This window comes from Salmo trutta, chromosome 12 (assembly GCF_901001165.1).
Source record: "Salmo trutta chromosome 12, fSalTru1.1, whole genome shotgun sequence".
Lineage (NCBI taxonomy): Eukaryota > Metazoa > Chordata > Actinopteri > Salmoniformes > Salmonidae > Salmo > Salmo trutta.
Genome location: NC_042968.1, coordinates 43,672,133 through 43,685,258, shown reverse-complemented (window position 1 = coordinate 43,685,258; position 13,126 = coordinate 43,672,133). Strand labels below are relative to the sequence as shown.

The 13,126-nt window shown below is 43.1% G+C and overlaps 2 protein-coding genes across 2 annotated transcripts; one reads left to right on the top strand and one right to left on the bottom strand.

The window, feature by feature from the left end:
• Window positions 1-285: 285 nt before the first annotated feature.
• LOC115203601 (NAD-dependent protein deacetylase sirtuin-3-like) lies at window positions 286-5,269 on the bottom strand. Its single transcript, XM_029768402.1, has 7 exons — window positions 4,948-5,269; window positions 4,550-4,793; window positions 4,085-4,317; window positions 3,871-3,971; window positions 3,486-3,647; window positions 2,969-3,181; window positions 286-821 (listed from the first exon to the last, which is right to left on the bottom strand). The coding sequence occupies exons 1-7, from the start codon at window positions 5,042-5,044 to the stop codon at window positions 801-803; spliced, it is 1,071 nt and encodes a 356-aa protein (XP_029624262.1). The 5' UTR covers window positions 5,045-5,269; the 3' UTR covers window positions 286-800.
• Window positions 5,270-5,504: 235 nt separating this feature from the next.
• Window positions 5,505-11,473, top strand: LOC115203600 (26S proteasome non-ATPase regulatory subunit 13). Its single transcript, XM_029768401.1, has 11 exons — window positions 5,505-5,744; window positions 6,436-6,549; window positions 6,684-6,739; window positions 6,850-6,980; window positions 7,175-7,346; window positions 7,815-7,894; window positions 8,112-8,237; window positions 8,534-8,596; window positions 9,827-9,907; window positions 10,499-10,615; window positions 10,897-11,473. The coding sequence occupies exons 1-11, from the start codon at window positions 5,644-5,646 to the stop codon at window positions 10,990-10,992; spliced, it is 1,137 nt and encodes a 378-aa protein (XP_029624261.1). The 5' UTR covers window positions 5,505-5,643; the 3' UTR covers window positions 10,993-11,473.
• Window positions 11,474-13,126: the final 1,653 nt, after the last annotated feature.

The window sequence follows — 13,126 nt, the reverse complement described above, 5'->3', positions numbered from 1 at the left end:
AAACACCATGTTCATAATCATTAGTGTTCCGCGTTGCCACTGTCTAATAACGGATGTAAAAAAAGAACTATAGCAAAAATGAGTTATGTAAAAATGATTTCATACTCCACATTTAGGGGGGCCTCAAGGGGGTCCGCAGGGGCACTGGCCCCCCCTGTCCCCAGAACCACCCCTGTCAATGACCTATTTGAGTTCAAGAGGGCTGAACGGAGTTCACAATACTGTACTTTAGCTCCATCTGGTGGCCACAGACACACACACACACACACACACACACACTAAGAGTTCCAATTGTTGCTCAGCTTTATTAGCAGCATAATCTCTTGTGACTGACAAAACAGAGTAGCTGATTTGGTTTCAAAGTGCCAAGATCATTAGCAGCATCATGGTCTGCAGGTCTGGTCGATGACATTGACAACAAAACCAGCTCTGTACGGATCTTTACGGTAATTATTTACTGCAAAAACTGTACATGAGACAAAATAAAAAGCATAAAAGAATATCTCAAGATATTTACACATTTCACAGAAGACTAATAAATATAATAAATTAACCACCCCAATACATTCCCAATTTGTACTAAACATCTTCCTCCAAAAGCCAGACAGGAAACCATTGCTGCCTCTGTGTTGTGCTGATTGACTGGTGTGTGGATCAAAGTTTGTTGAAGAGAGTTCATTTAATTATAGATTCTCTGCTGAGTAGAGACTCTGCTGTAGTCCTGAGCTATGATGCAAGTGGACTGAGGTGGACTGCAGCAGTGAGGCATTCTGAATGGTATCTTAAAGACACTGACCGTCTCATTCCTCCTTCTCTGTAGCCTGCAAATTAAAAAAGAAACAAAATCCACATAGTGAGGTTGAATTTATATTTTGAAGTGGTCCTTTGTAGCTCAGTGTAACTCCAGGATAGTGCTGCTTGATTCCCAGACCACACGTATGTAAAATGGATGTAAGCATGACTAAGTCACTTTGGATAAAAACATCTGCTCAATGGCATACATTATAATACATCAGGATTCTTGAAAGATGAGGAAATAAACTTTTTTCACAAATATTTTTCTTAATATTACAAATGAAGTCAACACCATCAGACACCTTAAAAGACATTACATTTTTACGTTTATTGTTCAACAAGTGTTTAAATGCCTTGATTGTTTAATTCTAACATTCGATTATTCAAGAGCTGTTCCTAAGCACGACGCAACCCGGAGTGCCTGGACCGAGCCCAGAGGAGCCTTATTGCTATTGTAGACTAGTTACCAATGTAATTAGAGCTGTGAAAATAAATGTTTTGTCATATATATATATATATATATACACACCATGGCTTTCAGCTAATCTGAATTCAGCCAATCTGAATGCTGATTGGCTGACACCGCGTTGTGTCCTGCCTAAGAACAGCCCTTAGTCGTGGTATATTGGCCATATACCACACCCTTATTGCTTAATTATACCATTGGCATTGTTGAATACTTGTTTCTGATTGGCTTGAAGGACATTCTAGAGTGTGCATTATTTCCCTATAACGCATGGTATGATAGAATTCATTGGCTATAGTTAATTCTTACATGTTCTATGTTTGAGCTGCTTTTGAAAGCAAAAGTCCAATTGAAAACATTATTGCCATTGTTGAATTCGATGTTCATAATAGCTAGCTGGGACTGATGGTTTGGTTAGCTAAGCTAGCAAGTCTGTTTGTTTGGTTACCATGGCAACTCCTGAAGCTGTCTAGTAAACTCGCTAGCTACTTCAGTGGATGTTGAACACATTTATACCGGAAAATGAACACATTCCTAGCGGAAAATATGTTAAAATTATAGCTTTGGTATAAAAGGGATAATCAACTCGAGATTCTATACATTCTTTGGAAAATAATGTAACTCTGTGGAAGGTCAGTTCCACTCCATGAACACACCTCTATTTTCCATAGATTGTCCCTTACATTAAAATCTACAAACTTCCATTTGTTTTATTTTATAGCGCTATATAATGCTCCAGGCTAATTTCATTAGCATGTTGATATGTTTTTCTACATTCAGAACATAAAACAAATGTATAAAGCAAACATTATCCCTTAGGTCTAACACAGCAAGTACTTCAATAGTTGAAGTATATGTTTCAGAACGATGTATCTTAAGGGGGTTAGCCATCTGTGACGGAGTTGCCAAGTCACTGATGGAGTCGACAACAAATACTCAAAACAGACTTTTTTTTGCCTCTAAAAATAGAAGTTCAACACAAACGTTTAGTAAAATATAGAAAATAATTCATTAGAAAATTTGCCAATAAATGCATAAATCTATCAGATGTTTTAGACAGAATTGACATATGAAAATCTGAGGAGTTTGTATTATGGAGTTGACAAAAATGTAAAGCCTCCAGCTTTATTCATTCAAGTGGTATACAAAGTAGCAATTTCGTTTTTCCTCAGGTGCTTTATGACTCTAAAACCTCATTAAAATAAACATATTTGAACCAAAATGAATACCCTATCAGGGAGATGGAGTTGACAGTTTATGGTTGTGGCCATAGTGATTTCAATATTGTTAATTAATTCTATCAACATTTGAGAACTTTCCAGACCATGACTGGCCTTGTTGCACTCCATGTAATGAGGACATGAATAAGGGGTCCTTATAGTAGAGCTGTCCCTGCTCATTCCTGATTCATTTAGGACTTCAGACAAATCTGACTGAGTCGACCAAATCTGCAGATACATTTTTTACAGTTTTGAGAGAAATATTATTTAAAGTCAAATGACGCAACAATTATAATTTATTTTAAATATAGAAATACATTATTCCTGCCGGACAAGGATTGTCCAGACTTTGAAGAATCCCTGATATATATTAAGTCTCTGAATGCTCTGAAAATCAGTGAATGCAAAGAACCCAGGGTTTAGGTGTGTTTGTGTGTTAAATGCGTACGTGACACGTGTGTAAATCATATGACTTCTCATAACCAACCTTCTTAGCATTGGCAGCCATGAGAGCCTCCAGCTGGTGGTTCCAGCCCAGGGCATCAGCCAGCATCTGCACCCCACCGACCACATCCCCTAGCTGGGCCACATCGTTGTGTCGCGGGGTCCCCCAAGCGAAGGGCCCCACCAGGTCTCTGTTGATAAGCAGGCGAGGGACAGAGTCCCTCACAGCTCCAGCCAGACTGGCAAAGGGCTCCACCTAGTGTATTGACAAGGAACAACATGCTTTTATAAGTCTCCAGTAAAAAAAAAAATATATATATATATATATATATATATATATATATATATATATATATATATATATATATATATATATATATATATATATATATCTTTTATAGGACCCCTGGACTACTGAGTGAAACCCTGTCCTGCCTGATTGACAGGTGAACAGGAGAATAGCGTATTAACTGGTTTATAACATGTTTATAACCGTGAATAACAGCTTAATAACAGCCAATTAACATGTATAACAACACATTAATAGCAGTGTTCCTCACCTCCAGAGAGGTACCCATGATAATGAGGAGGTCTGCCAGGGGAAAGTCCTTCAGGTAGCTGAAGTAGTGAGGAGGTAGCTCCTCCCCAAAGAAGACAATGTCAGGCTTCACCACGCCCTTACAAGTGGGACACTTAGGGACTGTCCCCTTCATAATATCAGGCTAAACCAGGGACGGAGAAGCAGACAAACACACAGGAGAAATACAGGAAATCAAAAGTAGATATATTTTAACAACAAGCCACTGCATCAAAGTATTCTCTTTCAAACTTAAGAAACTTTCACAAATGACAGTATCAGAGCTAGATGGATTGACCTTCTCAATAGTATGAATAAGTTGTAACAGGGAAATGCTCTGAGAATAGTGTGATAGTTAACCGACTCACACGTAGCTCCTCCCCCTTGTAGTCTCTCAGACACACAGTACAGGTAGCAGTAGCAAACGAGCCGTGTGCCTCCACCAGTTTCTCTGGGGGGATTCCTGCCACTAGAGTCACACACACAGTGAAACACAGTGAGATAGAGGGAGAGAGATGACAGGCTCCTGTGTGTATTATCTGAAATGTTTTTCAATATGGTCATACTAGAGGATCAACTTACGTCTCTCCAGGCCGTCGATATTCTGCGTGTACATTCTGAGGAGCTGGCCCTTGTCATGAAGGAGCCGTACGAAATAGTGTGTGAGGTTGGGTTGGTAGTTGCCTGGGTACAGCTCTTTGGCCAGGGCAAAGAAAGGGTTGGGGTTGTGATGGAAGTAGTTGATCTCGAAGATGGCTTCTGCGTAAGGAAGATTATACTGCTGGAGGTTGTCATAGAGACCACTGCCAGGGGACCTGTCCAAGGAAATTAGGGAGAAAAAGGTTTCCTACAAAGTCTGTGCATTCATTGTTTTCCTGACATGGGTTGACTGAAAATCTCAAACACTTTCCAAATACTTGAGGTTGCATTTGATTGAACTTCTTCATCCACTACAATGCAACCAATGGAATCATCCCAAAAGTGCAAAACCGCACCCTGCCCACAGGTCAAGTGCACCTCAAGCATTTAAAATATACCAGTTGTCACCTGAAGTCTGGGATACCACTAGGCGTGCTGATCCCAGCCCCAGCCATCACTATGATCCTCTTGTACTGTCTGCCTCTGATGTTCTTAGTGAGGTCCTCTAGCGTCTGCTGCTTGGAGCCCTCCACTCCTCCTCTACAGAACAGTCCTCGAAACCCAGGCCACCAGACTGTCCTGTCTTGGCTTGGACGTAGACCGTGGACATCCCTTTGCCTTGGAGCAAGGAATAATGTTCTTTGCTGTTGATCTGAGAAGGTAATGCATGTGGTGAAGTTACTGAGTAACTAGCTACTATCCTCCTCCATCATATTACCTGTAGGTCTATGCAATGTTCACATCAATCTCAAAAGCGAATTTCAAATTACAATTCGTTTCAATTAGATATTTACGCTCTTACTTACGTTTCAGTTTGATGAATCTAGCTGTACTCGATGTAATAGTGTGATACAGACATAACCTGCCCTTGTGGACCAGTGGATAGGACATGAAATAAGTCATAGCTTGCTGCAAGAAATACACCGTATATTTGTAGCTTTTCTAGAGCGGCGTCTTCATTTTGGAAGCAGGCAGTTTAAGCGCATGTTTTTACACAAGAAGAACCATTTCAAAAGTATAACTGTCCTAAGTTTTAGCTACATTTCATAATGCACAACATTCGCTCAAAACAAATGTGAGCCGCTGCAGTTGTCTGTTTTTGCTCTGATTACCTTTGAACTCGTGACGATGGCTGATTATACCGTAAAATATGTACAATTATATTACAGTTTAGAATAAACAATTTAAATATAAATGCTCACTGTCATTATTTTATAAATTGTAAATATCAGTTTGGTTCACTAATATCGAGTAATTAAACCACTTATCGTGATTACATCTAAAAAATATATGGGGTAATAAAAACACGTAAAACACGTATACGCGTATTTGTTAGAAACATTACGGTAGACATTCCTGTGTCAGCGCAGCTCCCATGATTCTTTGCGTCTAATCTTTGCTTGTGGTGCTAGCTGTACAGTTAGCTAGCTAGGTACAGAAATTACAGATAAAAGTTGTCAACACGTTTCTCATTCGGTATCTAAATCAAACCTACCGCGACAATGAAAGATGTTACCGGGTACCTCAAAACGCAACAGAGCATGAGCTCAACTCCGGAGATGGCATCGGAATGGCACACACTAGAGGAGTTTTACAACAAAAAGTAAGGATAGCGTCTGTCTATGTTAGCTAGCTTTTGTATGTCATTCATGCGCTGAGTCATGGAGTTCGCTTGCTAATGCTACAGTAGCTAGTTAAACACCAACTATCAATGAATGACACACAATCCACCAAATGTGAATTGTGTAGAGTGGAATAAAACATATGAAACATGTGACTAACGTTACCGAAAATGTATTGTTATGATAGTCGTCATGGCCACAATCTTCCCTGATGCTATGCGGTTAACGGTTGCTAAAATGCTTCAGTAGACGGAGGCTAGCTAATTAGCCAATGTTAGCTAGTTAACGTTAGTTTTTTTGCGTTTAAGGACTTTTGATTTTGCAATCTTGCAAGGCATAGGTATTCATAGTCTCCGTCTTCCCTTCATCTGGCGGCAGGTAAACTAGTGGTTAGATCGTTGGATTAGTAACCGAAAGGTTGCAAGATCGAATTCCCAAACTGACAAGATAAAAATCTGTCGTTCAGCCCCTCAACAAGACAGTTAACCCACTGTTCCTAGGCCGTCATTGAAAATAAGAATTTGTTCTTAACTGACTTGCCTAGTTAAATAAAGGTAAAATAAATCTGACCAGCTTGCTACTAACCCCATTCAGTGCAGGATTGTTTGTTATTCATCATGTAATGAACATATGACTGATAGTACCTAACCATACCTGTCTTTCCATTGACAGGTTGTGGCATCAGTTGACCCTAAAGCTCACAGACTTTGTAAAAGACCCTTGCTTTGCCACAGGAGATGGTCTCATACAGCTGTACGATAACTTCCTCAGTGACTTTGACCACAGGTAGGACCAACACCAACCTACAGTAAATAACTGCTTCTCTGACAATTGGAATAGTAGCTAGAATTACAACACTGTTTAGTAGTCTAATCTCTGGGTGTTCATTTGTAACCTTTCTTTTGCTCTGTCTTTTCTAGAATCAACCCCCTGTCTCTGGTGGAGATCATCCTGTATGTTGCCAGACAAATGACAGGTAAGAACACAGAACTACAGACTGCACCTTCTTCGCTGAAGTAATTGAACTTGAATCCACTCAGATACCTCATGGGATTTCCACCAGCTCAACCAAGTTCTCATTTTCAGATCCTAAAGATGCTATCACTTTCCTTGAGAAGACTAAGGAGAAGGTGAAGAGCAACGATGAGTCTGTCATTCTGTGCAAGACATCTATTGGAGCCCTTAAACTGGAGATAAATGACCTTCCAGCCACAAAGGTAACACACTGTCTGGGCATACAGTAACTTGTAGGTAAAAACCTGGAAAACGAACATGTCAATGGAGACCTGTCCCAAGAAGGCAGTAATCAAAAACAAACAAAAGCATACAATAGCTTACGGTAGCCAGGTGTATATGTATGTACATTTCAATCCAGTGTATATGTATGCCAACCCTGCCTTCCGTCCTGCAGATATTAATTGAGGAGGTAGAGGAGACGCTGAATAACTTGCCTGGTGTGACGTCAGTCCATGGGCGATTCTACGACCTGTCCAGCAAATACTACCGCATCGTGGGGAACCATGCCTCTTACTACAAGGACGCTCTGCGCTACCTCGGCTGTGTTGACATCAAAGACCTGCCAGGTAACATCCGTTTACAATGTAAAAAGGCAGTATGTTGCACTGAAATCATACAGCAGAATTTAATGTTGGTGAAATCACAAAAGCATCATTAGAATGTTTTTTTTTTTTACAATTGTTTGAAGGCGTTATTAGTTTTTTGTGTGCTAGTACTCACTAGTTGTCATAACTGATGAGGTCTTTATGCTAGTACTCACTAGTTGTCATAACTGATGAGGTCTTTATGCTAGTACTCACTAGTTGTCATAACTGATGAGGTCTTTATGCTAGTACTCACTAGTTGTCATAACTGATGAGGTCTTTATGCTAGTACTCACTAGTTGTCATAACTGATGAGGTCTTTATGCTAGTACTCACTAGTTGTCATAACTGATGAGGTCTTTATGCTAGTACTCACTAGTTGTCATAACTGATGAGGTCTTTATGCTAGTACTCACTAGCTGTCATAACTGATGTCTTTATATCCATCAGAGACAGAGAAGCAGGAGAGGGCTTTCACACTGGGTCTGGCTGGACTCTTAGGAGAAGGAGTTTATAACTTCGGAGAGCTGGTAAGTACCCATCACCACCCTCATGGTAGTTGTGTTTTTGAGGACTCCTCCCAACTGGTGAGATATTAGACTGTCTGATAATAAGCATCAAGCAGCCATTTAAAGCTAGTTTTGGCTGAGCGACAGCCACAAAAGTTTGGGCTCAAGTTTTGCCTTGGAAGCACCAGATGGCTTTGACAGCCTTTGTTTGACAGCCTGCCTCTGCTTGTGTTTTTAGCTGATGCACCCAGTACTGGAGTCCCTAAGGAGCACAGACAAGCAGTGGTTGATAGACACATTGTACGCCTTCAACGGAGGCAACGTGGAGAAGTTCCAGGCCTACAAGTCTGCCTGGGGAGCGCAGGTAACCAGCACAACTGGCTATAGTACTGCCTACAACAGTCGGTTGAATGTACTCTATGGAAACTATCATTGCAAGAAATAAAGAGCGAAAACTATTGTAGCTCCCGTTCTCTCTTTCCAGAATGCGTTATTGTTTATACACATGGACATGGTTTTGGTGAGGTGCTATGATTGGAGGCCCATTTTAAAAATGATAATGCAAGTTAATAATGTTACTATACTCACAGAAGATTAGAAATCACCTGTCATTAACCAACAAACACAACTCATTTCAACGTGTGTCTGTCTGTGTTGCAGCCTGACCTGGCAGCAAATGAAGCCAAACTGATGCAGAAGATTCAGCTGCTGTGTGTGATGGAGGTGGGTTCTCTTCTCTCTCTCCCACGGCAGAACTAATGCTCTCTCTGCCTCTCTGAACTGAATGTTTTATAGTGCAGGAGAACTGACGATTGAGTACGGAAGGTTTTACTTTTCACAATGAATGTGATATGTGGTTGTTTTACCCAAGGGTAGGAACCAAAAACTGAAAAATAACATCATATTTTTAGAGGAACAGAATCTGAACCGAGAACAAAAGCGATCTATACTGTTCCGGAAATGAACCGTTATTTTAAAAGCTTGGGAACCGGTTAATAACGTTCCTTTACGTTTCGGGTATTTTTTCCAGTCCCACAACAAAGTGACTATGCAAAGCCCTCCCTCTGTCACTCAGACTTCTTCCAGTGTCTGCCTGCCCCCCCCCCCCCCCACCCCCATCTGAAGCCTTCACTCTGTCACTCAGAAACGTCTTCCAGTGTCTGCCTGTCAGATGATCTTTGCCAGTGTGTGTGTAGGCTACTGTCGCCCCTCCCCCCTCTGAAGCCTAGGCTACTGTCGCCCCTCCCCCCTCTGAAGCCTAGGCTACTGTCGCCCCTCCCCCCTCTGAAGCCTAGGCTACCATAGGCTACTGATGTTACAGGCATGATTCAGAAGAATGGCTTACATTTTTCAATGCTAACTAATGATACTATAGTTATCACATTTCACATTGGATGTATTAACTACAAAAAGGTAAAACGTGTTTTATCTTAATTCTGGTGCCGCTCTGTACACACAAGCTAGTTATCTCTAGTCTAACGTTAAACCAACTCTCTGAAGTTCAAAGACATTCAACGTTCCTCCATAGCAGCCGTGGGTCTAATTCAGATGTTATGTCATAACAAGATGCCCAGCGCTTCAAGCCTCCACCGTCTCTCGCTCTCTCCCCACCTGCCAAATTTCAGTCGCTTCTCACGCCCTACACTTGTCTGTCCAATGCATGTAAACAATAGTTTGCCCGTTCCACAGCAAGCTGCTCTATTCACACTGATTGGTGAAGTCATTTAATGTTGAGCTAAATGTAAACAATATATAATAATGGTTCAGAACGAAAAAAATTGAAAATAAATTTGGTTGCAACACCTGATTTTTCCCGACTTTTACCAACTTACTGTTGAATCCACTGATTGGTCAGTCTCTGGATTACAGCACCTGCTTAATGACGAGGATAAATGTAAATGATGCGCTCAAACAGCCCTAACGTGTCTACCTCTTCTTCTCTCCTCCGTCTAGATGACGTTCACTCGTCCCGCCAACAACAGACAGCTGACCTTCCATGAGATTGGACAGAGTGCCAAGATCCCCGTCAATGAGGTCAGTTGGTCATCAATCCACCAATCGTATGTCACTTATACCAAATCATTAGTATCTGGAGGCTTCTAATGAACATAGGTCTGTATCCGTGGTCACCAGGTCCACAGGCGTTTTCCCAGCACAATAACACCCAATTAAAATAACATTTAGTTGAGTCGGTGCTTTACTGTCTGGAACTATAGGCCTGTACATCCTGTAGCTCCACTTCCAGGGTTGCTGACAACTGGGGGTTTATCTGGAGACCAGGGTTGCTGACAACTGGGGGTTTATCTGGAGACCAGGGTTGCTGGCAACTGGGGGTTTATCTGGAGACCAGGGTTGCTGGCAACTGGGGGTTTATCTGGAGACCAGGGTTGCTGGCAACTGGGGGTTTATCTGGAGACCAGGGTTGCTGGCAACTGGGGGTTTATCTGGAGACCAGGGTTGCTGGCAACTGGGGGTTTATCTGGAGACCAGGGTTGCTGGCAACTGGGGGTTTATCTGGAGACCAGGGTTGCTGGCAACTGGGGGTTTATCTGGAGACCAGGGTTGCTGGCAACTGTCTGTGCCTCCTGACTGGGTCTGATTGTGGTTCTTGGTTGTTCCCTGCAGGTGGAGCTGCTAGTGATGAAGGCTCTGTCTGTGGGTTTGATCAAAGGAAACATTGATGAGGTGGACCAGAAAGTTCAGATGACCTGGGTGCAGCCCCGAGTACTGGACCTGCAGCAGGTAAATACATATGCCTTAACATATTCATATTCACGGGCCAAGGAATAATAATCAATCAATGAGAAACACCGGTTCTCAGGGGCTGGACATGACTCCAGGTTTGGACCAGAAACAGGGAATATTCTGTTTTACTATAATGTCCTCTGTAACACAAGACATTGAGACCAATCCTAGTTGTAGTTCAAATAAGTGGCTTTGAGCTATAGAAATCACCCTCGAGATATATAAAAGCTTGTGACTGTTAACCTTTGACCCTAACTCTCTTCCCTGTCCCTCTTCAGATCAAGGGCATGAAGGACCGGTTGGACCTCTGGTGTGGGGATGTGAAGAACATGGCTGTGTTGGTGGAACAGCAGGCTCACGATATCCTCACCTAGACAGGCCTCCTCCCTCTGGTCTCTATTGCCCTGTTCAGAACAACCCCTTAACCTCTAGACACTTGTAGAGATCAGAGAAGATTTGATAGGTTTATGCAGTATGATGATAGTACCTTGTCCTCTGATAGGCTAGGTAGAGTTTTGGCCATGTTGCTTACACCAGTCCGATCCTCAGACAAGGGTCTAAGATGTAGGTGCAAGGATTTTCTTCTGGACAGGGCCCTTCCCTCAGCCTGTTCACCCCTAGAACAGCCACCTTCAACAGACACACCACCATCACAGGAATCCTCTCTTTATTCCTCCACCTGTCTCCCAGAAGGACTGATGCATCCAGATTTTTCAGTTTTTTTTATTTGTATTTTTGTTGGGGTGCTGTGTACGTTCTTGTTACTTTATAGCAGTAAATAAATAAAAGATAACATTGTTGAATTTTTGAAGAAAAAAAATAAAAAATGCTGGTTGATGAAACATTACCCTTCAAGCATGAATTGTGGATGTGACTGTGTTTTAGACCTATTGACTAATAGAATGACTCAGTTTCCCCAACCCTGGATCCTGAGGTATGTTTAACCAGAAGGTTATATTGACTAATAGAATGACTGTTTCCCCAACCCTGGATCCTGAGGTATGTTTGACCAGAAGGTTATATTGTGTTTAGGAGAGTTGTAACAACATAAGCCTCTGAGTTGACAGCTGCTGAAATTACATTCAATGTTCCAGATCACATCCTCTGTTACACCCCGCTCTGCCCATATGCCGTAACAGTATGTGGTTTCCAAGACATTCAAATACATACAATTTCTAATACACTCAAGGCACCTTGACATTAAGGTCAGTCCATATGGCAAAAAGTTGATTTAATAGTTCTATAGAAGCAGATGTTGTGTTTCTCGGGGGGGGGGGGTTGAACCCAGGGGTACATGAGGTCCTGGACTAGAGGGGTATGGTGTGAACACAGGGGTACATGAGGTCCAGGACTAGAGGGGTATGGTGAACCCAGGGGTACATGAGGTCCTGGACTAGAGAGGTATGGTGTGAACACAGGGGTACATGAGGTCCTGGACTAGAGGGGTATGGTGAAGCCAGGGGTACATGAGGTCCTGGACTAGAGGGGTATGGTGAACCCAGGGGTACATGAGGTCCTGGACTAGAGAGGTATGGTGAACCCAGGGGTACATGAGGTCCAGGACTAGAGGGGTATGGTGAACCCAGGGGTACATGAGGTCCTGGACTAGAGTGGTATGGTGTGAACACAGGGGTACATGAGGTCCAGGACTAGAGGGGTATGGTGAACCCAGGGGTACATGAGGTCCTGGACTAGAGAGGTATGGTGAACCCAGGGGTACATGAGGTCCAGGACTAGAGGGGTATGGTGAACCCAGGGGTACATGAGGTCCTGGACTAGAGAGGTATGGTGAACCCAGGGGTACATGAGGTCCAGGACTAGAGGGGTATGGTGAACCCAGGGGTACATGAGGTCCAGGACTAGAGAGGTATGGTGAACCCAGGGGTACATGAGGTCCTGGACTAGAGAGGTATGGTGAACCCAGGGGTACATGAGGTCCAGGACTAGAGGGGTATGGTGAACCCAGGGGTACATGAGGTCCTGGACTAGAGTGGTATGGTGTGAACACAGGGGTACATGAGGTCCAGGACTAGAGGGGTATGGTGAACCCAGGGGTACATGAGGTCCAGGACTAGAGGGGTATGGTTAAACCCAGGGGTACATGAGGTCCTGGACTAGAGTGGTATGGTGAACCCAGGGGTACATGAGGTCCTGGACTAGAGGGGTATGGTGTGAACACAGGGGTACATGAGGTCCTGGACTAGAGGGGTATGGTGGACTAGAGGGGTACATGAGGTCCAGGACTAGAGGGGTATGGTGAACCCAGGGGTACATGAGGTCCAGGACTAGAGGGGTATGGTGAACCCACGGGTACATGAGGTCCTGGACTAGAGGGGTATGGTGAACCCAGGGGTACATGAGGTCCTGGACTAGAGAGGTATGGTGAACCCAGGGGTACATGAGGTCCAGGACTAGAGAGGTATGGTGTGAACACAGGGGTACATGAGGTCCAGGACTAGAGGGGTATGGTGAACCCAGGGGTACATGAGGTCCAGGACTAGAGGGGTA